Source organism: Leucoraja erinacea, chromosome 25, assembly GCF_028641065.1.
Source record: "Leucoraja erinacea ecotype New England chromosome 25, Leri_hhj_1, whole genome shotgun sequence".
NCBI lineage: Eukaryota > Metazoa > Chordata > Chondrichthyes > Rajiformes > Rajidae > Leucoraja > Leucoraja erinaceus.
Window position 1 is genome coordinate 3,483,197 of NC_073401.1, and position 27,081 is coordinate 3,510,277.

General features: G+C 47.4%; 1 protein-coding gene across 1 annotated transcript; it reads left to right on the forward strand.

Moving 5' to 3' along the window:
• The first annotated feature begins 4,801 nt into the window (after window positions 1–4,801).
• LOC129709303 (phosphatidylethanolamine-binding protein 1-like) lies at window positions 4,802–11,668 on the forward strand. The gene is made up of 4 exons (XM_055655586.1): window positions 4,802–5,072; window positions 6,988–7,097; window positions 9,785–9,885; window positions 11,304–11,668. The coding sequence occupies exons 1-4, from the start codon at window positions 4,938–4,940 to the stop codon at window positions 11,519–11,521; spliced, it is 564 nt and encodes a 187-aa protein (XP_055511561.1). The 5' UTR covers window positions 4,802–4,937; the 3' UTR covers window positions 11,522–11,668.
• Window positions 11,669–27,081: the final 15,413 nt, after the last annotated feature.

A 27,081-nucleotide genomic window follows, 5' to 3' on the forward strand; every position in this document is an offset into this window, starting at 1 on the left:
CTCCCCCCACTTTTTTGGCTGGACATGTTTCAACATCTCCGGCTTTGGACGAGGCGCTGCTGTGCTCTGAGCGTGGGTGTTGGAGACCTGGGGCGGAGGGAGGGATGGAAGCAGAAGCAGCGGCGGGGGCAAATGCGAATGGGGAGCTGGGGCTGGTGAGTGTTTGCCGGGCTGACCAGCCGCTCGCTGCAGCTCCGGCCATGGAGCAGCCTCAATGCAAGAGTCCCGGGCCGTCGGAGGCGTTGGAGGCGTTGCGCCGCTGTTGTGAGAGTCTCTGCTCCAAATTCGCCCTGGTGAGGGGCATGGACCAGGCTGTGGCTCGATGCATCCTGGAGGACAACCAGTGGCTGCTGGAAGTAGGTACCAAGCTCTGGGTAGAAGCGGTGGAAGATAGTGGCCTTCAAATGGGGGTGGTTGGAGAAAGCATCGTGCTTGCCTGCTAGATTTTCACTGACTGTAACTCAGGGCTGAGGGGTGAGAGTTGAGTGTGAGAAATTGCGAGGTAGCGTTGTGACCGGGGGGGGGGGGGGGGGGGGGGGGGGGGGGGGGGGGGGGGGGGGGGGGGGTGGAGGGTGGATGGATGGGAGGAGGCTGCTCAGGTTTGACAAACCCTGACCTAGATGTTTGGCCTCATTGTGGTCCTCCCCATGTTTTACAACCGATTCACCTGGTTAGTTGTATCTCCGGCTGCTTCATGTTGTCGGCGGCTGCACATCCAACCAAGAAAGAAGAGAAGAGAAGAGATGCGACGTCACTCACAGCCGCCAACTGACGTGCTTCCCCAGACTGCACAGATCGTTGTGATATGGCGCAAATAGACAAACTGTGCAGGGGCTGAAGACAGCGTGAGAATTCTGTCATCAGCGTGAGAATTGGCTGAAATGCGTGACTCTCACGCTCAAAGCGCTCAAAGCTCAAAGCGTGAAAGTTGGCAGCCCTGTCTAAGGCCAGGATGTGACAACAGATGCACAGGGAGACACATACACAAAGGAAGACACACACACACACACACACACACACACACACACACACAGTGAGTGTCACGCTCAAAGCATGAGAGTTGGCAGCTCTGTGTAACTGCAGGAAAAATGTTCCCAATGTTGGGGGAGTCCAGAACCAGGGGTTACAGTTTAAGAATAAGGGGTAGGCCATTTAGGACTGAGATGAGGACAAACTTTCTTCACCCAGAGAGTTGTGAATCTGTGGAATTTTTGGAGGTCAAGCAATAACAAAAATAATAACCACCTGCTCCTATCTCTCATGTAGGCCCTGCATTATCTTATCTTACTTTTAGTGAGTGATGAACAAGATCCCCCAGATCTCTTTTTACTTCCCCTTTTCCCAACTTGACACCATTCAGATAATCATCTGCCTTCCTGTTTTTGCCCCCAAAGTGGATAACCTCACATTTATCCACATTAAACTGCATCTGCTAGGCATCCGCCCACTCACTCTACCTGTCCAAATCACCATGCATCCTCATAACGTTCTCTTCACAGTTCACGTTGCCACCCAGCTTTATGTAATCTGCAAATTTGCTGGTTACTTTGAATCCTTTCATCTAAATCATTTATGCATATTGTAATTAGCTGCAGTATCTTTCAAGTCAAATTTAGCCAGCTCCTCCCTCATGGCTCCATAGTCCCCTTTGTTCAACTGTTTTCCGATTTTCTCTTCTCCCTCTCAAATTGTGGATTAAAACTAATCATCTTATGGTCACTGCCTCCTAATGGCCCCTTTACCTCGAGTTCCCTTATCAAATCTGGTTCATTACACAACACTAAATCCAGAATTGCATTCTCCCTGGTAGGCTCCAGTGCAAGCTGCTCTTCAAATCCATCACGGAGGCACTCCACAAACTCCCTTTCTTGGGGTCCAGTACCAACCTGAGTTTCCCAGTCTACCTGCATGTTGAAATCTCCCATAACATTACCTTTCCAATATGTCAATTTTAACTCTTGATTCAACTTGCACCCTATATCCAGGCTACTGTCTGGGGGCCTGTAGGTAACTCCCATTAGTGTCTTTTTACCCTTACAATTTCTCAGTTCTATCCATACTGACTCTACTTCTCCTGATTCTATGTCACCCCTCGCAAGGGACTGAATTTCATTCCTCACCAAAAGAGCTACCACACACCCTCTGCCCACCTGTTTTCATTTTCGATAGGACGTATACCCTTGAATATTCAGTTCCCAGCCCTAGTCCTCTTTCAGCCATGTCTCTGTAATTCTCACAACATCATACTTGCTAATTTCTAACAGAGCCTCAAGCTCCTCCACTTTATTTCTTATACTTCGTGCATTCATATATAATACTTTTAATCCATTACTCCCCTCACCCTTCACATTGATTCCTATTTCACTTGGCCTTACTCTGCTATCCCTTCCTGAGCTTTCTGCCCCATTAATTCTGGTGTCTTTCTTAACTTTTCTTACATTCTCTTTTCCTTTAACTCCATCCTTGTATCTCCAGTTTTTCTCCATCCTCCCCCCCCCCCCCCCCCCCCCCCCCCCCCCCCCTACCTGATCTCCTGGTTGCTTAGCACTTCAACTTCCCCTCCAATTCCCAATCTGACCTTTCTGGCCTGGGCCTCCTTCATTGTCAGAGTGAGGTCCAGCAAAAATTAGAGGAACAGCACCTCATATTTCGCTTGTAGCCAAAAATGCTGGAGAAACTCAGCGGGTGAGGCCGCATCTATGGAGCGAAGGAAATAGGCAACGTTTCGGGTCGAAACCCTTCTTCAGACTGATGTGAGGGTGGGGGGGACGGGAAGAAGAAAGGAAGAGGTGGAGGCAGTGGGCTGAAGGAGAGCTGGGAAGGGGAGGGGAAAGGAGAAAGCAGGGACTACCTGAAATTGGAGAAGTCAATGTTCATACCGCTGGGGTATAAACTACCCAAGCGAAATATGAGGTGTTGCTCCTCCAATTTACGGTGGGCCTCTGGCCATGGAGGAGGCCCAGGACAGAAAGGTCAGATTCGGCATGGAAGGGGGAGTTGAAGTGCTGAGGCACCGGGTGATCAGGTTGGTTATTGCGAACGGAGTGACAAATTGACCAGGGAGTTACGGAGGGAGCGGTCTCTGCAGAAAGCCGAAAAGGGAGGAGATGGGAAGATGTGGCCAGAGGTGGGATCCCGTTGGAGGTGGCAAAAATGTCGGAGGATTATTTGTTGTATGTGACGGCTGGTAGGGTGGAAGGTGAGGACAAGGGGGACTCTGCCCTTGTTACGAGTGGGGGGATGGGGAGTGAGAGCAGTTATGGGGTATTGAAGAGACCCTGGTGAGAGCCTCATCTATAGTAGAAGAGGGGAACCCCCGTTCCCTAAAGAATGAGGACATCTCCGATGCCCTGGTGTGGAACACCTCATCCGAGGTGCAGATGCGGCGTAGATAGAGGATTTGGGAGTAGGGGATGGAGTCCTTACAGGAGTCTGAAGAAGCGTTTCGGCCCGAAACGTTGCCTATTTCCTTCGCTCCATAAATGCTGCTGCACCCGCTGAGTTTGTCCAGCACTTTTGTCTACCTCTGAGTCCTTACAGGAAGCAGGGTGGGAAGAAGTGTAGTCCAGATAGCCATGGGAGTCAGTGGGTTTATAGTAGGTGTTGGTCAGTATTCTGTCCTTTGCAATGGAAATAGTGAGGTCTAGAAATGGTAGGAAAATGTTGGAAACAGTCCAGGTGTATTTGCGTGCTGGGTGGAAGTTAGTGGTGAAATGGATGAAGTCAGTGAGTTCTGTCTGGGTGCAGGAGGTAGCACCAATGCATATTTCACTTGGGTAGTTTACACCCCAGCAGTATGAACATTGACTTCTCTAACTTCAGATAGCCCTGGCTTTCTCTCTCCACCCCCTCCCCTTTCCCAGTTCTCCCATTAGTCTTACTGTCTCCAACTACATTATATCTTTGTCCCGCCCCCTCCCCTGACATCAGTCTGTAGAAGGGTCTCGACCCGAAATGTCACCCACTCGTTCTCTCCAGAGGTATTGCCTGACCCGCTGAGTTACTCCAGACTTTGTGTCTACCTTCGATTTAAACCAACATCTGCGGTTCTTTCCTACACAATGTTGTCACATATCTTCCCGTCGAGTTAAATGCAGTTCTGGTCCAGGAGTTTCACTTGGCTTGGAACACTGTAGTTACTCCAGCACCTTGTGTTTTAATCTACGGTGTTATCCTTGTATCTATTTTCCTAACCTGTGCAAGGCAAACTGGGTTGATGTAAACAGTTTAATTTTGAAGTAGACACAAAACGCTGGAGTAACTCAGCGGGACAGGCAGCATTTCTGAAGAGAAGGAATGGATGACGTTTCGGGTTGAGACCCTCACTCAGACTTTTGAAGTTGAGTTTATTGTGATGTGTACCGAGGTACAGTGAAAAGCTTTATTGTTGCGTGCTATCCAGTGAACAGAAAGACTTTGCAATCGAGTGGTCCAAAGTGTACAGATACAGGATAAAGGGAATAAGATAAGGTCCAATGAAAGATAGTCCAAGTGTCTACTTCAGCTTGAACTTGAGCAGCACTTTGCAAAGCCCACGGTTTAAAATGACTGCTTTTTATTCCGAGTGATTGGCTGGTATAGCTGGCAGAGTGCAGCCTGTGTGGATTGGGGAAGAGGAGGAGGAGGAGGAGGAGAAGAGAGGGAGGAAGGAGGAGGAGGAGAAGGAGGAGGAGGAGGAGAAGGAGGAGAAGGAGGAGGAGGAGGAGGAGGAGGAGGGAGAGAAGGAGGAGGAAGGAGGAGAAGGAGGAGTAGGAGCAGGAGAAGGAGGAGAAGGGGGGCAGCAGCAAAGATACTAGAGGGCAGCAGCAGTAGTCGCAGTCTGTCGGGGGGCGGGTCGGTGGGTGTGATCAAAGCTACAAAGCTACTTAAAAAGCCAGCGTGTGTGATTGAGCCGACAGTTACTGCAGGCCAGGCGGTGGGTGACAGTGACAGCTGGTATGGCTGCCGATTTAGAGAGATGGAACTGCCCTCTGGCCTTATACGAAGTGGATGAGAAACCCCAGCACCCGCTGGCTGTCAAATACGATGGCGTGGAAACCGGTGCGCTGGGCAAAGTGCTGACGCCCACCCAGGTACCGAGGCCCGGGGGCCGGGGGCAAGGGGAGGGTGAGGGGGGTTGATGCAGGGCCCATCATGGCTCCTGCTCACCCCGACCCAGGTACGGGGGGGTCCGGGGCAAAGGGGTGGTGGAGGCCGGGGGCAAGGTGAGGGGGAGGGTGAGGGGGGTTGATGCAGGGCCCATCACGCCCCGTCCCGCCGCTGGGCTGTAACCGGCCGCCGGTGTGTTACTGCAGGCCTGAGGGTGGGAGGGAGCGGGCGACGAACTCTCCAGAAGGGACAGCAGTTGAAGCGCCATCTCCTCCTCGTCCTCCTCCCGCCACCGGGGCACGGGGGGAATCAAACCGTGAACATTGATCAAAACCAATGCCGCCCCTTCCACACGACGCGTTATTTATGCTGGAAGTCGTTTTATTCCATGCTGATTTTTGTGTTAAACGTGTAGGTGTATAAGATCTAGAGAGGAATAGATCGGGTAGATGCACAGACTTGCCCAGAGTAGGGGAATCAAGGATCACAGGACATAGGTTCAAGGTGAAGGGAAAAAGATTCAATTGAAACCCGAGGGGTAACTTTTTCACACAGTATGTGGGTGTGTGGAACAAGCTGCCAGAGGAGGTGGTTGAGGCCGGGACTATCCCAACGTTTAAGAAATGGTTGTGCAGGTTTGGAGGGATATGGACCAAATGCAGGCAGGTGGGACTAGTGTAGCTGGGAGATGTTGACCGGTGCAGGCAAGTTGGACTGAAGAACCTGTTTCCACACTGTATGATTATGTAGGTGCTGGAAACACTCGGTAGATCTGGCAGCACCTGCACAAAGAGAAACAGCATGTGTCTGTCCCAGACCCAGTCCCAGACCTTCTCAAACATCAAACTTTTAACTTTATTTCTTGCAACATTTTCTTTTGGCATTTCCCTGGTCGGAGTACCACAATTGCCATGGAACTCACTGTTTTAATATGAGGGGAGCACCAATGTCATCAAATCAGTGCAGTCAGAATATGCAGCTAGCGCCTCTGCGTGTTATCACCATGCGAGGTGGACTAGATACTCGGCCATTCAGATGGACCCTAATGTCTTTGCCATCCACCGTCCCATTTCATGATGTCTTAATTGATTGCATTCCTCATGGTGTGAATTTATTCTGTAAATTATTGATCGCCCTCTGGTGTGAAAGACCTTCTGATGACAATTCTTACTTTAACCCTAATTATTACTTGGATATTATCCAGGATGATTTGTCTTAAGTTTCAGTTCTGTGGGTTCTTAGAAAGAAATGACCCCCAAGAGTGACCAGTGGGATACTGTTTGCTCCCGAGGCCTGTTTGCTTAGGAGTTAGTTGTGTTGTGGCCATCTTGACTTGTTAGGCCTGGAATGATGGCAAGGCATATCTGCATGGGCTGTTGTAGAATGGAGTCAACTGTGCTCACGCTAATGATGGAGTTGTGGTAGGGTAGGTCTGTGAAGTGTTCCTCCAGTGGACATTGGCTGTCTTTCTGTCCCTAATAAGTTTGCCTTTTTCTGGTTCTCAATGTGGTGCCTAGCCTAGGAACCCAAGCCAGTCCTGCCTAGGCTTCCTGTACTTGTCATCTATCATCACTCCTTTTGTCACAGGTTTCTGCTGGACCTCTACCTTCTGGTGCCTCTACAGTTGGGAGGAGGGAACGGGCAGGTGATGTTTTGGGTTGAGACCCTTGTTCAGATTGATTCTCCTCCCTCAACTGGTTTGATCTTGAACCCATTCCATTTTCTCTTCCAAGGGTTATGGTCTGAGTGCAGGTAGATGGAACTAGGTGAGAGTAAGTGTTCGACACGGACTAGAAGGGCCGAGATGGCCTGTTTCCGTGCTGTAATTGTTGTATGGTTATAAGTCTTTAAACTTGACATAATGCTAATGATGTTAAAACATTTAATTTCCTGGTGCAGGTGCAGAAACGTCCAGTCAGCATTAACTGGCCTGGTTCCAGTCCAGCCAAGCAATACACTCTAGTTCTGACCGACCCCGATGCTCCAAGTAGGGAGAAACCACAATTTAGGTTGGTATTAATCATTCCTGGTTATTTCTTCAAGGAAGAGACTGAGGGTGCAATTTGCAATGAAAAGAACAACCTACATTTCGCCAATTTTTCAATAAATTGGCGAAATGTGACAAATTTTAAAATGATGCTTGGCATTTATCATTTGCTGAAGATGGAGAGATGAAACAGGGTAGTTGTAGTCTAAAATGTAGAGCTAGTTGTTCAGAAAGAAACACCTATTTTTATTGTTCTGTAAATGGTCACTGGCAAATTAGGTTAATAAAAATACATATATCTTGCAGATTGGTTGTAAAAATACTGGGATCTCACTGGCAAAACGGGCTTAAGGAGTTAAAATAATCTAGTTCCCATTTGACGTGTGCAAATATTTATTTCTCCTCATCGTTTCTCAATCTAGGACATATATTGATACTGGCAAAAATATTTAGCAAATTTGACATCTTGTGGAATGTTTTGAAAAATATCCTGCATTCCCTGATTCTTCATAATGTAAAACATAACTTCAACTGAGTTTTACAGCCTTTTACCATTTACAGTGATTTATTATTGTTGTTGATGTCCAACCTGTAATTCCTGGATTTGCTTGCTATTATCAATTAATGTTCATCTTCCCTGATGGAGAGGCAAATTAACGTGCACAATTCGGCAACTTTAAAAGGCAGAAAGATAACAGGGTTAGAAAATCACCAATGCCTACAAAAGATAAATCTTAACTATTGATAATTTAAACTTACATCTTTGCTTTCCCCGTTTCCTGTACTCAACAAATTTTACTTACATTCCTGTTTTGAGCAGATTTCATCCAGTCAAAATAAGTATTGTACATACAGTAATATACTCTAGATACGTTCCTAGAAAATGGATTACAAAACAAAACAGCGCTCACCAGGTTATTATAATATCTCATGAATGAGATACAATCCTGATTTTTAACTCACTTATTGCTAACTTTTGCTAACTCGCTTGTAAGACCGTAGACATTTCAACAATGTTTATACCAGATGTTTAGCAATTTATTTAATGTACATTGGCGGCTCACGTGTAAACGAGACATGAAACGACCTGATTCACTCCTTCAGCTGACTTGACATCCAACCAAAACCTTCAATCAATGGTAAGCCTTCAGCTCTTCATGTCCAGAACTCATGCTTGACCCTCCCCTGCAACTTCACCGACTGAAACTGGTTGTCAGTCACATCCCCCACCACCCAACGCCCTCATTCCACAAGAGGGGATTTGGAGTAATTCAACCTGACAATACAACCCAACACAACACAAGATTCTCATGTTTGGAGTCTACTTCCCTGTCGGCCTCTTGCTGTTCTCCCGCGGTGGATTGAGCCCAAGTGACCAATAGTCCTGGCGCGACCCTATCCCAACACTTGTTCCGCTGGCATCGTGCCACTTTTCAGACTGCCCTGTTCTCTCCTTCGTCTTTGTGCTTGTATGAGATACGTCTGAACCCGGCGTTCTTCCTCCTCTGTACACCTCCGACTGGAGCTTTGATTTTCCCCCATGCAGAGTTATTGCATTATATCCCCCCCGCACAGTTATCACATTGTTCTCACGTTGGTCAAATCACAAAACATTTATGTCATTGCATTCTGCGGACTGTTTTAAACAAAAAGAAGACTCCAAAATAAAGGAGCACAGTAGCAAAGCAGCACTCTGCGGGTGGGGTAACACTAAACATGGTATTACTGTATTTTACAACATTTATAAAATGCCATGTCTTCATTATTTCTTAGTGTGAAGGGAAGATAATTTAAACACATTCAAGGTTATGTGTTTTAAACATCCTTTAGTGAACAAACCACCATGGATGTTCTAAATTCCTTGAAGGCACTACTGCAGTAATCTGAGAGTACAGCAACTCCTTTATTTAGCATCTCTGGCCCAACTAATATGAGATGAGATGTTATGAAATGAATCCTGAAGAATATTATCCCTCCTGTTTATATAATTGTTATTAAAATAAAGTGAACTGGATTCGTGAATTTTAAATTGTTTTTTTAAAGTTTGCCATTAAAACTTTCAAAATATTTATAAATTATTTGTTTGTATATACAGAGTTTATTGCATTCAACTGTTAAATGTGTAAAGCAAAAACAAATGATTACTTGAAGTAGATTATACATATTTGTAGATGATGTTTATGGATTGGATGTAACCGTGATTTTTGTTGGGGGGGCGGGAGGTGTGTTTGTTTTCTCCTACACATGGGGTTACTGTAGTGGCAAAGTGGAGATAACTGCATGCTCAGTATGTGCTTTCATAAATGGCCCAATATTTGTTGTTGCCTAGCACACGAATAGTAACATTTGCTTCCGTGTTTGTATCAGTGAACTTTGTACAGAAAATGTAGTTCATGCTCTTGTAATCCGTGCTGCTCTAAAGTCTGTTGAAATGGGACACTTTCCAGCAACGATTGTCTCATCAATCAATCTTCACTAGCTAACTTCAAGAATGGGGTTATCTTGTCATCATAACTGTTGGATTTATTAATAAAAGCGCCAAATTCAGGACCTGGATGCTTCCTTACAAAACTTTGTTCATGTTTTTGGACCATACTGTTGAAACTCGTGCTTGGAATTTTCCATTTTAACTGGTTCTTAGTTAACTTTCCAAACTGCCTAATGTGGTGCATTGCTCAAGAATTAATCTTGTTTTTTTTTATTTATTAGGGAATGGCATCATTTCCTTGTAGTTAATATGAAAGGAAATGATATTAAAAGTGGAGAGATTCTTTCTGACTATGTTGGCTCTGGTCCTCCCCAAGGAACAGGCAAGTCAGTTTTATTGTACAGATTAATTCATTAATAAAAAGTGTTACGTAATTCTGGTTACAATTAACCAACAGGTTTTGTGGAAAATTTAAATTTCAATTCTCTCAATTGTGCATTTCTAATGCACCCAATGCACAAATGAGATAATCCTGAAATATAATGCATTTGTACTAATATAAATATACAATATTAGTGCACTGTGTTTTAAATGTTGTCAGAGCCAAACATAAGGCAACCACGCTTTACCTGAAATGTAAGAGTGAAGGGAATATTAGCAGTCTGGAATTTTTTGTTGAGTGATGACAAAACCTGTTGTTCCATAAAATCAATAACAACAATTCCAGGAGTCTCAAGAGAGTACAAACATTGAAATCTGAAAATTGCAATCAGCAATTTATCCTCAGCTCTACACCTGTCGTGAGGGATGAATGAGGCAACGGGAATTTGATTAATTACATAATAATTGAGATGTGAATTTGGCAGAACATTTTGTAGCGCATGTCATCTTCCTCCCTCTAAGGTGCAAGTTGGCATGCACCAAAACCAAACTGTCATTGCACTTCACCACGGATGTTAATTCCACTGGTCAGCATTCATTGAGGCGTGTCGCCTTACTCTTCTTGTGTATTATTGATGTCCTGTTAAAGCAGTTGGGAACCTTGGACATAATTAATGAGAGAAAAAACAGGAAAGAGACAAGCCCTGGAGATGATCTCCAGTATTCCATTTCTGAGGAACGGCTGTGCAGGTCAGTTCAATGATATGATGACTGTAGGAAAGTAGCCGTTCTGAACTGGATGGAATAGGACCTCAGGTGTATAGATGCTTTCAATGATGGGAAGTTATATTATGTATTTTAATGTCGTGCGAAGTTGCATTATTATTCTGTGTATGAATAATGCATTTATTTAACTGAAAATTATGGATTTTCAATTTCTTTAAGGTTTCTTTAATTGGTTAACATTGTCTTCTGCAATTTCAAATCTCAAATTGTGGAGAACAGAGGCAAATATATAAATAATGGGTCTTTGTCCCAAACATTATGGAGGGGGGGGCACTGTGCTGCTCGTGGAATAGAGCTGTTTTTATGTCTGGCTGTGGCAGCTTTGACAATCCGGAGTCGCCTTCCAGAGGGAAGTGCTTCAAAGAGTTTGTGGCCAGGGTGAGAGGGGTCAATGATGAGCTTACCCGCTCACTTCCTGGCCCTTGCAGTGTAGAGTTTGTCGATTGGGGGTGGGTGGGGGGGAGGTTGAATGTTTACAATGAGAAATTAGCAGCTGTAGGATAAGATGATGAACAGGAAATAACTGAAGAGAGATAGCTTAAACTCTCAGCCAATGGCTGTCTCCAGTGCTGCTTTGATTCTTGATTGCCAGCCGTTTTTTTTGTTTAAATTAACTGTCAACATTTATTTCAGGTCTTCACCGCTATGTCTGGCTGGTTTATGAACAATCTAAAGCTTTACAATGTGATGAACCACGATTGACCAACCGGTCTGGCGATAAGCGCGGGAATTTCAAAACTGCCGCTTTCCGTAAGAAGTACAGTTTGGGTTCGCCAGTGGCTGGCACCTGTTATCAAGCTGAATGGGATGATTATGTGCCAAAACTTTATGACCAGTTAGCTGGAAAGTAAAAAAATTGCAAGTTTCTGAACAGTATTGCAATTTTAACAAATGTGCACATCCTTGTGACTAATGTCAATAGTATTGTTGTGTTCACAGTTCCTGTCATGGCAACCACCTTGCTTTTGACTCTAAAATAAAACATGAGTGGATGATAATTGAATTGTGTCTTTTATATTTGACAGTTCAGACACCGGAAGGTGGTACCGGGTAATTTGTAATTCTCCTGCCTTCTCCCCATAACCCCCGACACCAGTACTAATCTAGAATCTATCAATCTCCGCCTTAAAAATATCCACAGCCTTCTAGGCCAATGAATTCCACAGATTCACCAACTTCTTACTAAACAAATTCCTCCTCATCTCCTTTCTAAAGGTTTTCTAAAGCTTTGAGGGGAAAGATTTAATAGGATAACCCGTCAGCCACTCCTGCGCAGTTGGGGGCTATGGGTCAGTGGTGGAATATTGCCTTGGGAGGCTGAGCCCAATGGGTCCGCACCTGGTCTATTCATGTTTAAAAGACATTTGGACGGTGACATGGGTTGGAAATGTTGAGAGGTATTTGCGCCAAACATGGGCAGGTCGGACTCGAGAAGATGGGGCACCTTGGTCGCCTTGGGAAAGCTAAGTTAAAAGACCAGTTTCTGGGCTGTATGACACTCCCCCCCCCCCTCCCCCATCCCCTCTTCACCCCCCCTCTCCCCCCCCCCACCCCACCCCCCTCCCCTCTCTCTCTTGCACCACTCCACGCTACCCCTTTCCTACTCCTCTCCCCCCCTTCCTGCCCTCCCCACTCTCCTCCCACTCCCCACTCTCCTCCCCCTTCCCATCCGCCTCTCTCTCCCTACCCCGCTCTCCCTTCCAAATCTCCCGTTTCCTCCTCTCCCTCTCCTCTGCCCACCCTGTCTCCCCGTCCCCCCACCTGTGTGTTTGGGGGGTGGTTAGTGTGAGAGTGATGCCGCAGCCTCCCCCACCCCTCCCCAGCAAACGCGCGTTGGGGAAACAGACCCAACGGGTCTGCACTTGGTCTAGCTATAATATAAAACTCTGTAGCTGGCTGGCCGGCTGGCTGTGTGTGTTTCTGACGCGGCTGCCAGCCTTTCATTCATTGCTACGCCAACGTCAGACCCAGAAACGCCGAGATTTTTTCCATTTAGTAGAGATTTCACTTTTCATTCCAAGTATCCACTCCTGATTAAATTTTGTCGTGTTTATGTATTATTTTTAATAAAATCCTTCTTCCCCCCCACCCCCTCGCCAAAAATAAAAAATAAAAACCAGCTCTCACCCATAGAATGTTGGTGAATGTTCCATCGTGTGATGTCACACTGCCCAATGCTCACAGATGTCCAATCGGAATGGATCATTTACATATGCCTTTGCAGCAGCCCCAGCATCAGCCCCTCCCCCCCACCCCTGCAGCCTGTGACGAAGCGCGTCATCATGTGTGTGGGTATAGAGAAAGTGGATTGGGGGTGATAGGGAATGGGGAACAAATGGACTGTCCCTACCCCTCCCCCTGCCACTCTCCCTCCCCACTATTTCCCCTCTCTCCCATCACCCCTCTCCCCCTCCCTCCACACTCTTTCCCCCTCCCTCTACTACCCCATCTCCCTCCTCCCCCCCCCCACACCTATCCCCCCACCATCCCTCTCTCTCTACTCCCCCTCCATCTCCCTCCCCTTTCCCTCTCCTCCTCCCTCCTCCCCCCCCCCCCATCCCTCTCTCTCCCCAACCCCCTTCCCTTCATCTAGTATACTTTTAAAACTGTGTGTGTACGTCCTTTTTTTGCCCTTTGATTCGTTACTTCGACAAAACCACACGCAAAAACGTCTAGATTTTTACCATTTCGCTAACGATTTCACTCATCCGCACCTCATCAAAATTCGTAATTTTTCTGTACATATTTTTTATAAAATCCTCTTCCCCCCCCCTACACAAACGCTCACTTTTCCCATTTCGCTAGCGATTTCACTTCCTCCACTCCCCCCCCCCCCCCCCCCTCCCCCGGCCCTGTCCCGCTGGCCGAAGCCAAAGATCGCCTGCTTCCCCCGCTACTTTTCGCCGGCCTCGCTAGCTTGCACTCTCCGATAATCCTGCGCGTCAATGGCCTGTCGGACCGCAGGCGCATTGAGGGCATACGCAGCATCTCGACGTCGTACGCAGCATCTCGACGTACGTAGCGTCATGACGGCGTACGCAGCGTATTGACGGCGTACGCCTAACGTGTGGCATTGTGCCATGACGTCAGGACGTCAGACCGCCCTCCGTTGCAACCATGCGTTGCGGGAACAGACCCAAAGGGTCTGCACTTGGTCTAGTAACCTTTAAACTTTGCCCTCTAGTATTAGATATTTCCATCCTGAAAGAAAAATTCTGACCGTCCACCCTATCTATGATTTAGACTTTAGACTTGGGAGATACAGCGATGAAACATGCCCTTCAATCCACTGAGTCAGCACCGACCAGCATTCAGCCTGAACACTAGCACTATCCTTCACACTAGGGACAATGTTTACAATCTTACCAAAGCCAATTAACCCACAAACCTGCACATCTCTGGGGAGTGGGAGGAATCCGGAACACCCGAAGAAAACCCACAAAACCACAGAGGGTACATACAAACTCCATACAGACAGCATCCATAGTCAGGATTGAACCCAGGTCTCAGGCGCTGCAAGGCATAATGGGATGACCAGAACTGCATGCAATACTCCAAAGTGGCATGTCACTAAAGTCCTATAAAATTGCATCATGATTTGTGGACTTTTATTCTCAATGCCATGACCTATGAAAGCAAGCATACACTATGCCTTTTTACTTATATCTATATAACTAAAAGTCTCATCTTGACCACTTCCTGTCTGCGTTGTATATTGATTTTAGAAAAAACGCTGCACTATATCGCTATGATTTTTGGCCATCTTACTCACAGGCCTCCTCCGCTGAGACAGGCCTGAGGACTTTTCCGATTGATGAAAAAAAAAAGTTATGAGTGTTTAAAAAATCTTGAGATCAGCTGATTGATCGGCTCGCCTGTTAATCACCATGATGAAGGTAACACCCTTTCCGGGGAGGGGGTGTGGAGTGGGCAGGACTATAAAACCCTGGGTGCCTGGACGCGAGTCAGTCACTGGAAGATCACGAGGGGGAGACCACAACTGTGATTCTAATCTGTGAATCAACTGAACTGTGAGTCTGCAATGTACTTGCAATAAATGATTTGTTAGCCATTAATGACAATGCCATGAGTTGTTTGGCCTGCCCTGTGCTTGAGACTGCAATGCAAGATGAAAATGAAATGACAATGTCATGAGTTGCTTGGCCTGCCCTGTGCTTGAGGCTGCAATGCAAAATGGAAATGAAAAGACAATGCCATGAGTTGTTTGGCCTGCCCTGTGCTTGAGGCAGCAATGCAAAATGGAAATGAAATGACAATGCCACGAGTTGTTTGGCCTGCCCTGTACTTGAGACTGCAATACATAATGGAAATGAAATTACAATGCCACGAGTTGTTTGGCCTGCCCTCTGCTTGAGACTGCAATGCAAAATGGAAATGAAATGACAATGCCACGAGTTGTTTGGCCTGCCCTGTGCTTGACACTGCAATGCAAACTGGAAATGGAAATGAATTAACATTGCCATGAGTTGTTTGGCCTGCCCTGTGCTTGAAATGGAAATGGAAATGATTTGTTTGGTCTGCCTGAAACCACTAATCTTGGCCCACAAGGCCCCTACTGGCCGAGAAACCAGTCCCTTTTTGCCCAAAATGCCCGTATTAGCCCAGGAGGAGCATTTTGTCCCAAAAGGCCCGTGCCAGGCCAGGAAAAGTCCAGAAAAAGTGCCTTTCACTGAGATTTCACTCAGATTTCACTTTTACATTCGAAACATCACCTATTCCTTCGCTCCATAGATGCTGCCTCACCCGCTGAGTTTCTCCAGAATTTTTGTTGGCCAAACCTTCTATGTTTATATATTTTAAAAAATGACACAGAAGTAAACGTAGACAGGTTGGTTGGTAAGTTTGCAGATGACTCTATGACCAAGCCACTGTTAATCCAGCACATCTTCTGGATCAGCCTACCATGGGAGATATTATCAAATGCCTTACTAAAATCCATGTACACAACATCCAACACTCTACCCTCATCAATCACCTCCTCACAAATTTGAATCAAATCAGTAAAACATGACCTGCATGTACAAAGCTATGCTCACTGTCCTTAATTAACCCATTTTCTTCCAAATGGAAATAAATTCTATCTTGAATAATCGTCTCCAATAGACCAATAAGGCGAGGGTCACCAGCCCATAATTCTCTGGATTCTCTCCACTTCCCTTCTTAAATGAACAAACAATATTAGCCATGTTCCAGTCCACCTAGACCTCGCCTGTGGCCAGAGAAGACACAAAGTTCTTTGTCAAGTCTCCTGCAATCTCCTTACTTTCCTCTCTCAATAACCTGTTCATGGATCTCATGAGGTCCCAGAGATTTATCAACCTTAATGGTCTTCAAGTGCTCCAAAACCACCTTGTCCTTAATCTTAAACTGCCTTTGCATATTAGTATTCTCCACACTGATCTTACCATCTTCCATGCTCTTCAACGGATCATTCTTCACAATTCTTCCAGCTTCAACATTCCTTCTTTTTCCATCTTAGCATTTCAAAGCCATTCCCATCATAAATCCACGCCTTAACTCTTTCATCTCCACCAATCAATCCACTTTTTACGGCACTTTCCCACACGTGCAGAAGATGCCACATCTGTTCTACAACCTCTTCCCTTTACCCTACCCTCTACCCAACAGTCCTCGATATTGAAGCAGTGATTCATTTTTTCTTCCCATCAAGTGTGCATTCAATGTGCACAATGGGGTCTCCTTCATTTTGGAGAAACCAAACCAGATTAGGATACCACTTTGCATAGCTCATGCATTAAGTCCACAGGGAAGTCTCAGAGCTCCATGAACCTCTGCCTTCACATGCACCTCCTCCAACCTCATCTATTGCATCCAGTGTTCTAGGTGTTAACTGCTCTACATCGCTTCGCCCAACACCTCTGCTCAGTTCGCATTAACCAACATGATCTCTCGGTGGATCAGCAATTCAACTCCCCCTCTCCACTCCGAATCAGACCTTTCTGCTCTGGGCCACCTCCATGGCCAGAGTGAGTCCCACAGCAAATTGGAGGAGCAGCACCTCATATTTCGCTTGGGTAGTTTACACCCCAGCGGTATGAACATTGACTTCTCCAATTTCAGATACTCCTTGCTTTCTCCCTCCTTCCCCTCCCCTTCCCAGTTCCCCCACAACCATACCGTCTCCGCCTTTTCCTTTCTTCTTCCCACCCACCCACACATCAGTCTGAAGAAGGGTCTTGACCCGAAACGTCACCCATTCCTTCGCTCCATCGATGCTGCCTCACCCGCTGAGTTTCTCCAGCTTTTTGTGTGTTCGATTTTTCCAGCAACTGCATTTCTTTCCTAATCAAGTCAGCTTGAATCACCAGCACAATGTAAGCTGTGTCAGTGGATGCTGGGGTTTCATGTATTGCCACGCAAAGGCAACAACATCTCGACCAGCATGACAAGTGGAAAGTATGCTGGAAAATTGCATTAATATGTCATGGCTGGTAAGGGCACATGTTTTATTGCATGACTGCGTCACATCTGGTTCTGCCTTGGAATTACAACTGTTTCTTCATTGTCACCGGGTCTATATCCTACATCCTTACCCATTAGCATTGTGCAAACACCTTCAACGCAAAGACAGTCGCAGTTCATGAAGATGTCACGCCATAATCTTTTGAGGGCAATTAGGGATAAACAATAAATGCTGATCTTACCCATGAAGCTAAAAACATTCAAATAAATTTGCACCACAGTTTAGGTATCTATCTATCTATCTATCTATCTATCTATCTATCTATCTATCTATCTATCTATCTATCTATCTATCTATCTATCTATCTATCTATCTATCTATCTATCTATCTATTATATAAAACTCAAATCAGTCTGCCTGCCGCAGTTCGGATCCCTTCCCGCCTTTCAATTCGTTCCCGCCGTGCGATGTCACAATGCCCGATGCTCGCGGACGTCCAATCGGAATGGATCCATTTGCATGTACGGCTTTCCGGCCGCGTTTCTTCCTTTGATTCTCCGCAACTCCGAATCCGGACGCAGAATCGCCGACGTCTTTTCCATTTCGGTAGAGATTTCGCTTTTCTTTCTAAGTATCCGCTCCTCATTACATTTTGTCGTGTTTGAGTACACTTTTTTAATCAAATCCTTCATCCCCCCCCCCCCCCCCCCCCCCCCCGATCCACCACCTCAATATTTCAAAAATAAACTGGATTCTCACCCACACAAGCAGCACCAGCCCATGGTGAACGTTCCATCGTGTGATGTCACAATGCCCGATGCTCAAATACATTGTTGCCATAGAGAACGCTCAGCGATTATTCAAATTCTTCACTAACTGTCATTCGGAGATGAGAAGAACATTTTTTCACACACAGAGAGTGGTGAATCTCTGGAACTCTCTGCCACAGAAGGAAGTTGAGGCCTGTTCATTGGCTATATTTAAGAGGGAGTTAGATGCGGCCCTTGTGGCTAAAGGGATCAGGGAGTATGGAGAGAAGGCAGGTACGGGATACTGAGTTGGATGATCAGCCGTGATCATATTGAATGGCGAATGGTGCAGGCTCGAAGGGCCGAATGGCCTACTCCTGCTCTTAATTTCTATGTTTCTCTGTTTCCCTCTCCTCACCCCTCTCCCTCTGCCACCCATCTCTCTCTCCCCCACCCCCTTCCCTCTCTACCCCACCCCCTTCCCCTACCACTCTGTCCCTCTTCCACCAGTCTCTCTACCCCTTCCTCCCCACTCTCCCACTTCTCTCCTCTTACATGGTAAATGGTAGGGAATTACATGGTAAATGGTAGGGAAGTACATGGTAAATGGTAGGGAATTGAAGAATGTAGGTGAACAGAGAGATCTGGGAATAACTGTGCACAGTTCCCTGAAAGTGGAATCTCATATAGATAGGGTGGTAAAGAAAGCTTTTGGTGTGCTGGCCTTTATAAATCAGAGCATTGAGTATAGAAGTTGGGATGTAATGTTAAAATTGTACAAGGCATTGGTGAGGCCAATTCTGGAGTATGGTGTACAATTTTGGTCGCCTAATTATAGGAAGGATGTCAACAAAATAGAGAGAGTACAGAGGAGATTTACTAGAATGTTGCCTGGGTTTCAGCAACTAAGTTACAGAGAAAGGTGGAACAAGTTAGGGCTTTATTCTTTTGAGCGCAGAAGGTTAAGGGGGGACTTGATAGAGGTCTTTAAAATGATGAGAGGGATAGACAGAGTTGACGTGGATAGCTTTTCCCACTGAGAGGAGGGAAGATTCAAACAAGGGGACATTACTTGAGAATTAAGGGACTGAAGTTTAGGTGTAACATGAGGGGGAACTTCTTTACTCAGAGAGTGGTAGCTGTGTGGAATGAGCTTCCAGTGAAGGTGGTGGAGGCAGGTTCGTTTTTATAATTTAAAAATAAATTGGATAGTTATATGGACGGGAAAGGAATGGAAGGTTATGTTCTGAGTGCAGGTATGTGGGACTAGGGGAGAATATGTGTTCGGCACGGACTAGAAGGGTCGAGATGGCCTGTTTCCGTGCTGTAATTGTTATATGGTTATATGGTTAAGGTTCACCAGACTGATTCCTGGGATGTCAGGACTTTCATATGAAGAAAGACTGGATAGACTCGGCTTGTACTCGCTAGATTTTAGAAGATTGAGGGAGGATCTTATAGAAACTCCTGATTACATTTTGTCGTATTTATGTAGACATTTTTAATCGAATCCTTCTCCCCCCCCCTCCCAATATTAAAAAAAAAAAAACTGGCATCTCACCCATAGAATCAGCAATGTCAGGCAGTGACTAGTGGGGTACCGCAAGGCTCAGTGCTGGGACCCCAGCTATTTACAATATATATTAATGATCTGGAGGTAATGATCTGGAGGGAATTGAAGGCAATATCTCCAAGTTTGCGGATGACACTAAGCTGGGGGGCAGTGTTAGCTATGAGGAGGATGCTAGGAGACTGCAAGGTGACTTGGATAGGCTGGGTGAGTGGGCAATGTTTGGCAGATGCAGTATAATGTGGATAAATGTGAGGTTATCCATTTTGGTGGCAAAAACAGGAAAGCAGACTATTATCTAAATGGTGGCCGATTGGGAAAGGGGGAGATGCAGCGAGACCTGGGTGTCATGGTACACCAGTCATTGAAGGTAGGCATGCAGGTGCAGCAGGCAGTAAAGAAAGCAAATGGTATGTTAGCTTTCATTGCAAAAGGATTTGCGTATAGGAGCAGGGAGGTTCTACTGCAGTTGTGGGCCTCACCTGGAGTATTGCGTACAGTTTTGGTCTCCAAATCTGAGGAAGGACATTATTGCCATACAGGTAGTGCAGAGACGGTTCACCAGACTGATTCCTGGGATGTCAGGACTGTCTTATGAAGAAAGACTGGATAGACTTGGTTTATACTCTCTAGAATTTAGGAGACTGAGAGGGGATCTTATAGAAACGTACAAAATTCTTAAGGGGTTGGACAGGCTAGATGCAGGAAGATTGTTCCCGATGTTAGGGAAGTCCAGGACAAGGGGTCACAGCTTAAGGATAAGGGGTAAATCCTTTAACACCGAGATGAGAAGAACTTTTTTCACACAGAGAGTGGTGAATCTCTGGAACTCTCTGCCACAGAGGGTAGTTGAGGCCAGTTCATTGGCTATATTTAAGAGGGAGTTAGATGTGGCCCTTGTGGCTAAGGGGATCAGGGGGTATGGCGAGAAGCAGGTACGGGATCCTGAGTTGGATGATCAGCCATGATCATATTGAATGGCGGTGCAGGCTCGAAGGGCCGAATGGCCTACTCCTGCACCTAATTTCTATGTTTCTATGTTTCTATCAGCCGTGATCATATTGAATGGAGAATGGTGCAGGCTCGAAGGGCCGAGTGGCCTACTACTGCACTTAATTTCTATGTTTCTATGTGTCCCTCTCCTCACCCCTCTCCCTCTGCCACCCATCTCTCTCTCCCCCACCCCCCTTCCCTCTCTACCACCACCCCCTTCCCTCTCTACCACCACCCCCTTCCCTCTCTACCACCACCCCCCTTCCCCCTACCCCTCTGTGCCCTCTTCTACCACACCCGCTACCCCCTCTACCCCTCCCTCCCTCCCCACTTCTCTTCCACTTCTCTCCCACTCTCTCCTCCCCCTCTCCTCCTCCCCCTCTCCCCATCCCTCTCTCCCCCACCCCCCTTCCCTCTCTACCCCCACCCCCTACCTTCTCTCCCCCCACACCCTTCCCCTATCCCTCTGTCCCTCTTCCATCACTCCCGCTACCCCTCTCCTCCTCCCTCCCCACTCTTTCCCCTCTTTCCATCCACCCCTCCCCCCATCCCACCCTGCCCCCCTCCCTCCCCATCTCCCCTCCCCCGCTCTCCTTTCCCTCCCAAATCTATCCCGTTTCCTCCTCCTCCCTCCCCTCTCCCGTTTCCTCCCCCCCCCCCCCCCCCCCCCCCCCCAAACGCCGTTGGGGAAACAGACCATAGAGGGAGTACACAACAGACTGATTCCTGGGATGTCAGGACTTTCAAATGAAGAAAGACTGGATAGACTTGGCTTGTACTCGCTAGATTTTAGAAGATTGAGGGGGGATCTTATAGAAACTTACAAAATTCTTAAGGGGTTGGACAGGCTAGAAGCAGGAAGATTGTTCCAGATGTTGGGGAAGTCCAGAACAGGGGGTCACAGTTTAAGGATAAGGGGGAAATCTTTTAGGACCGAGATGAGAAAATCATTTTTCACACAGAGAGTGGTGAATCTCTGGAATTCTCTGCCACAGAAGGTAGTTGAGGCAAGTTCATTGGCTATATTTAAGAGGGAGTTAGATGTGGCCCTTGTGGCTAAAAGGATCAGGGGGTATGGAGAGAAGGCAGGTACAGGATACTGAGTTGGATGATCATCCTTGATCATATTGAATGGTGGTGCAGGCTCGAAGGGCCGAATGGCCTACTACTGCACTTAATTTCTATGTTTCCCTCTCTTCACCCCTCTCCCTCTCCTCACCCCTCTCCCTCACCCCTCTCCCTCTCTCCCTCACCCCCCCTTCCCTCTCTACCCCACCCCCTTCCCTCTCTCCACCCGCCCCCCCCCCCTCCCCTCTCCTCCTCCCTCTCACCCCCCTCTTTTTACCGTCTCTCTCCACCCCTCTCCCCCTCCTCCCCCCCCTCCCCATCCCCCCCTCCCCCACATCTCTCTCCCCATCCCCTCTCTCACCCCCTACCCCCCCCTCTCCTTTCCCTCCCAAATCTGTCATGTTTCCTCCTCCTCCTCTCCCCTCCCTCCCCTCTTCTCAACCCCCCCCCCCCCCCCCTCCCCCCACCTGTGAGTTTGGGGGGTGGTTAATTTGAGTGTGATGCCGCAGCCCCTACTCCCCCCCCCCCCCGCAAACGCTGTTGGGGAAACAAACCCAACGGGGCTGCACTTGGTCTAGTATATATATAAAACTCAAATCAGTCCGTCCGCCAGCAGTACGGCGTCCGGCTGCATTTCTTCCTTTGATTCATTGCCACGCCCAATCCAGACGCTCAATCTCCGAGATATTTTCCATTTCGGTAGAGATTTCCCTTTTCTTTCTAAGTATCCGCCCCTCATTTCATTTCGTCGTCTTGAAGTACATGTTTTTAATCAAATCCTTCCCCCCCCCCCCCCACCCACCCCCATGTATTTCAAAAATAAATAGGCTTCTCCATTTACATGTCAGCTTCCAACACATTTCGAAACAAAGTTGCAAGAGAGGAACACTGAACTTTTCACTGCTGCAGCAGGCAGGGGAGGGCTGCAAACTTACATTTGGGAACGGGCTCAGTTCCAATGGAGGAGACGGGTGCATGGTGCAATATTGGGTTGGGGGATCACACCATTGGGGGAGCAGACCCAATGGGTCTGCACTTGGTCTAGTATCATATATAAAACTCAAATCAGTCTGCCTGCCGCAGTTCGGATCCCTTCCTGCCTTTCGATTCGTTCCCGCCCCGCCGTGCGATGTCACAATGCCCGATGCTCGTGGACGTCCAATCGGAATGGATCCATTTGCATGTACGGCTTTCCGGCCGCGTTTCTTCCTCTGACGCTCCGCAACTCCGAAACCGGACGCAGAATCGCCGACGTCTTTTCCATTTCGGTAGAGATTTCGCTTTTCTTTCTAAGTATCCGCTCCTCATTACATTTCGTCGTGTTTTAAGTACACTTTTTTCAAATCAAATCCTACACCCCCCCCCCCCCCCCCCCCCCCCCCCCCCCCCCCACTATATTTCAAAAATAAACAGGCTTCTAACCCATAAAAGCAGCCCCAGCCCCAACCCCAGCCCCCTGGTGAACGTTCCATCGTGTGATGTCATAATGCCCAATGCTCAAATACATTGTTGCCATAGAGAACGCTCAGCGATTATTCAAACTCTTCACTAACTGTCATTCGGAGATGAGAAGAACTTTTTTCACACAGAGAGTGGTGAATCTCTGGAACTCTCTGCCACAGAAGGTAGTTGAGGCCAGTTCATTGGCTATATTTAAGAGGGAGTTAGATGTGGCCCTTGTGGCTAAAGGGATCAGGGGGTATGGAGAGAAGGCAGGTACGGGATACTGAGTTGGATGATCAGCCATGATCATATTGAACGGTGTTGCAGGCTCGAAGGGCCGAATGGCCTACTCCTGCTCTTAATTTCTATGTTTCTCTGTTTCCCTCTCCTCACCCCTCTCCCTCTGCCACCCATCTCTCTCTCTCCCCCACACCCCTTCCCTCTCTACCCCACCCCCTTCCCCTACCACTCTGTCCCTCTTCCACCAGTCTCTCTACCCCTTCCTCCCCACTCTCCCACTTCTCTCCTCTTACATGGTAAATGGTAGGGAATTACATGGTAAATGGTAGGGAATTGAAGAATGTAGGTGAATAGAGGGATCTGGGAATAACTGTGCACAGTTCCCTGAAAGTGGAATCTCATGTAGATAGGGTGGTAAAGAAAGCTTTTGGTGTGCTGGCCTTTATAAATCAGAGCATTGAGTATAGAAGTTGGGATGTACTGTTAAAATTGTACAAGGCATTGGTGAGGCCAATTCTGGAGTATGGTGTACAATTTTGGTCGCCTAATTATAGGAAGGATGTCAACAAAATAGAGAGAGTACAGAGGAGATTTACTAGAATGTTGCCTGGGTTTCAGCAACTAAGTTACAGAGAGAGGTTGAACAAGTTAGGGCTTTATTCTTTGGAGCGCAGAAGGTTAAGGGGGGACTTGATAGAGGTCTTTAAAATGATGAGAGGGATAGACAGAGTTGACGTGGATAAGCTTTTCCCACTGTGAGTAGGGAAGATTCAAACAAGGGGACATGACATGAGAATTAAGGGACAGAAGTTTAGGGGTAACATGAGGGGGAACTTCTTTACTCAGAGAGTGGTGGCTGTGTGGAATGAGCTTCCAGTGAAGGTGGTGGAGGCAGGTTCGTTTTTATAATTGAAAAATAAATTGGATAGTTATATGGACGGGAAAGGAATGGAAGATTATGGTCTGAGTGCAGGTATATGGGACTAGGGGAGAATACGTGTTCGGCACGGACTAGAAGTGTCGAGATGGCCTGTTTCCGTGCTGTAATTGTTATATGGTTATATGGTTATATGGTTAAGGTTCACCAGACTGATTCTTGGGATGTCAGGACTTTCATATGAAGAAAGACTGGATAGACTCGGCTTGTACTCGCTAGATTTTAGAAGATTGAGGGAGGATCTTATAGAAACTCCTGATTACATTTTGTCGTATTTATGTAGACATTTTTAATCAAATCCTCCCCCCCCCCCCCCCCCCCTCACAATATTTCAAAAAAAAAAAAACTGGCATCTCACCCATAGAATCAGCAATGTCAGGCAGTGACTAGTGGGGTACCGCAAGGCTCAGTGCTGGGACCCCAGCTATTTACAATATATATTAATGATCTGGATGAGGGAATTGAAGGCAATATCTCCAAGTTTGCGGATGACACTAAGCTGGGGGGCAGTGTTAGCTGTGTGGAGGATGCTAGGAGACTGCAAGGTGACTTGGATAGGCTGGGTGAGTGGGCAAATATTTGGCAGATGCAGTATAATGTGGATAAATGTGAGGTTATCCATTTTGGTGGCAAAAACGGCAAAGCAGACTATTATCTAAATGGTGGCCGATTGGGAAAGGGGGAGATGCAGCGAGACCTGGGTGTCATGGTACACCAGTCATTGAAGGTAGGCATGCAGGTGCAGCAGGCAGTAAAGAAAGCGAATGGTATGTTAGCTTTCATTGCAAAAGGATTTGAGTATAGGAGCAGGGAGGTTCTACTGCAGTTGTACAGGGTCTTGGTGAGACCACACCTGGAGTATTGCGTACAGTTTTTGGTCTCCAAATCTGAGGAAGGACATTATTGCCATAGAGGGAGTGCAGAGACGGTTCACCAGACTGATTCCTGGGATGTCAGGACTGTCTTATGAAGAAAGACTGGATAGACTTGGTTTATACTCTCTAGAATTTAGGAGACTGAGAGGGGATCTTATAGAAACTTACAAAATTCTTAAGGGGTTGGACAGGCTAGATGCAGGAAGATTGTTCCCGATGTTAGGGAAGTCCAGGACAAGGGGTCACAGCTTAAGGATAAGGGGGAAATCCTTTAAAACCGAGATGAGAACTTTTTTTCACACAGAGAGTGGTGAATCTCTGGAACTCTCTGCCACAGAGGGTAGTTGAGGCCAGTTCATTGGCTATATTTAAGAGGGAGTTAGATGTGGCCCTTGTGGCTAAGGGGATCAGGGGGTATGGAGAGAAGGCAGGTACGGGATACTGAGTTGGATGATCAGCCATGATCATATTGAATGGCGGTGCAGGCTCGAAGGGCCGAATGGCCTACTACTGCACTTCATTTCTATGTTTCCCTCTCCTCACCCCTCTCCCTCTCCTCAACCCTCTCCCTCCCCTCACCCCTCCTCTCTCCTCACCCCCCGTTCCCTCTCTACCCCACCCCCCCTCCCTCCCTCTCCCCCGCCCCCTTCCCCTACCCCTCTCATCCTCCCTCTCACTCCCCACTCTTTCCCGTCTCTCCCCTCCCTCCCCTCTCTCCTCCCCTTCCTCCCCTCCCTCCCCAACCCCCCTCCCCCCCCCATCTCTCTCCCCCCCCCCCCTCTCTCTCCCCCCCCTACCCCGCTCTCCTTTCCCTCCCAAATCTGTCATGTTTCCTCCTCCTCCTCCTCCCCCTCCCTCCCCTCTTCTCACCTCACCCCCCCCCCCCCCCCACCTGTGAGTTTGGGGGGTGGTTAATTTGAGTGTGATGCCGCAGCCCCTACTCTCCCCCTCACCCCCCCCCCCCCCCCGCAACGCTGTTGGGGAAACAGACCCAACGCGTCTGCACTTGGTCTAGTTAATATATAAAACTCAAATCAGTCTGCCTGCCGCAGTTCGGATGGCTGCCTGCCTTTCGATTCGTTTCCGCCGTGCGATGTCACAATGCCCGATGCTCGTGGACGTCCAATCGGAATGGATCCATTTGCATGTACGGCTTTCCGGCCGCGTTTCTTCCTCTGACGCTCCGCAACTCCGAAACCGGACGCAGAATCGCCGACGTCTTTTCCATTTCGGTAGAGATTTCGCTTTTCTTTCTAAGTATCCGCTCCTCAATACATGTCGTCGTGTTTAAGTACACTTTTTTAATCAAATCCTACACCCCCCCCGCCCCCCACCACTATATTTCAAAAATAAACAGGCTTCTAACCCATAAAAGCAGCCCCAGCCCCAACCCCAGCCCCCTGGTGAATGTTCCATCGTGTGATGTCATAATGCCCAATGCTCAAATACATTGTTGCCATAGAGAACGCTCAGCGATTATTCAAACTCTTCACTAACTGTCATTCGGAGATGAGAAGAACATTTTTCACACAGAGAGTGGTGAATCTCTGGAACTCTCTGCCACAGAAGGTAGTTGAGGCCAGTTCATTGGCTATATTTAAGAGGGAGTTAGATGTGGCCCTTGTGGCTAAAGGGATCAGGGGGTATGGAGAGAAGGCAGGTACAGGATACTGAGTTGGATGATCAGCCATGATCATATTGAACGGTGTTGCAGGCTCGAAGGGCCGAATGGCCTACTCCTGCTCTTAATTTCTATGTTTCTGTGTTTCCCTCTCCTCACCCCTCTTCCTCTGCCACCCCTCTCTCTCTCTCCCCCCCCCACCCCCTTCCCTCTCTACCCCACCCCCTTCCCCTACCACTCTGTCCCTCTTCCACCAGTCTCTCTACCCCTTCCTCCCCACTCTCCCACTTCTCTCCTCTTACATGGTAAATGGTAGGGAATTACATGGTAAATGGTAGGGAATTGAAGAATGTAGGTGAACAGAGGGATCTGGGAATAACCGTGCACAGTTCCCTGAAAGTGGAATCTCATGTAGATAGGGTGGTAAAGAAAGCTTTTGGTGTGCTGGCCTTTATAAATCAGAGCATTGA

Coding starts and splice junctions, on each gene's coding strand:
- LOC129709303 (XM_055655586.1), top strand. CDS start 4,938: ATGGCTGCCGATTTAGAGAGATGGAACTGCCCTCTGGCCTTATACGAA. Junction 5,073..6,987: donor AAGTGCTGACGCCCACCCAG/GTACCGAGGCCC, acceptor TTCCTGGTGCAG/GTGCAGAAACGTCCAGTCAG. Junction 7,098..9,784: donor AGGGAGAAACCACAATTTAG/GTTGGTATTAAT, acceptor TTTATTTATTAG/GGAATGGCATCATTTCCTTG.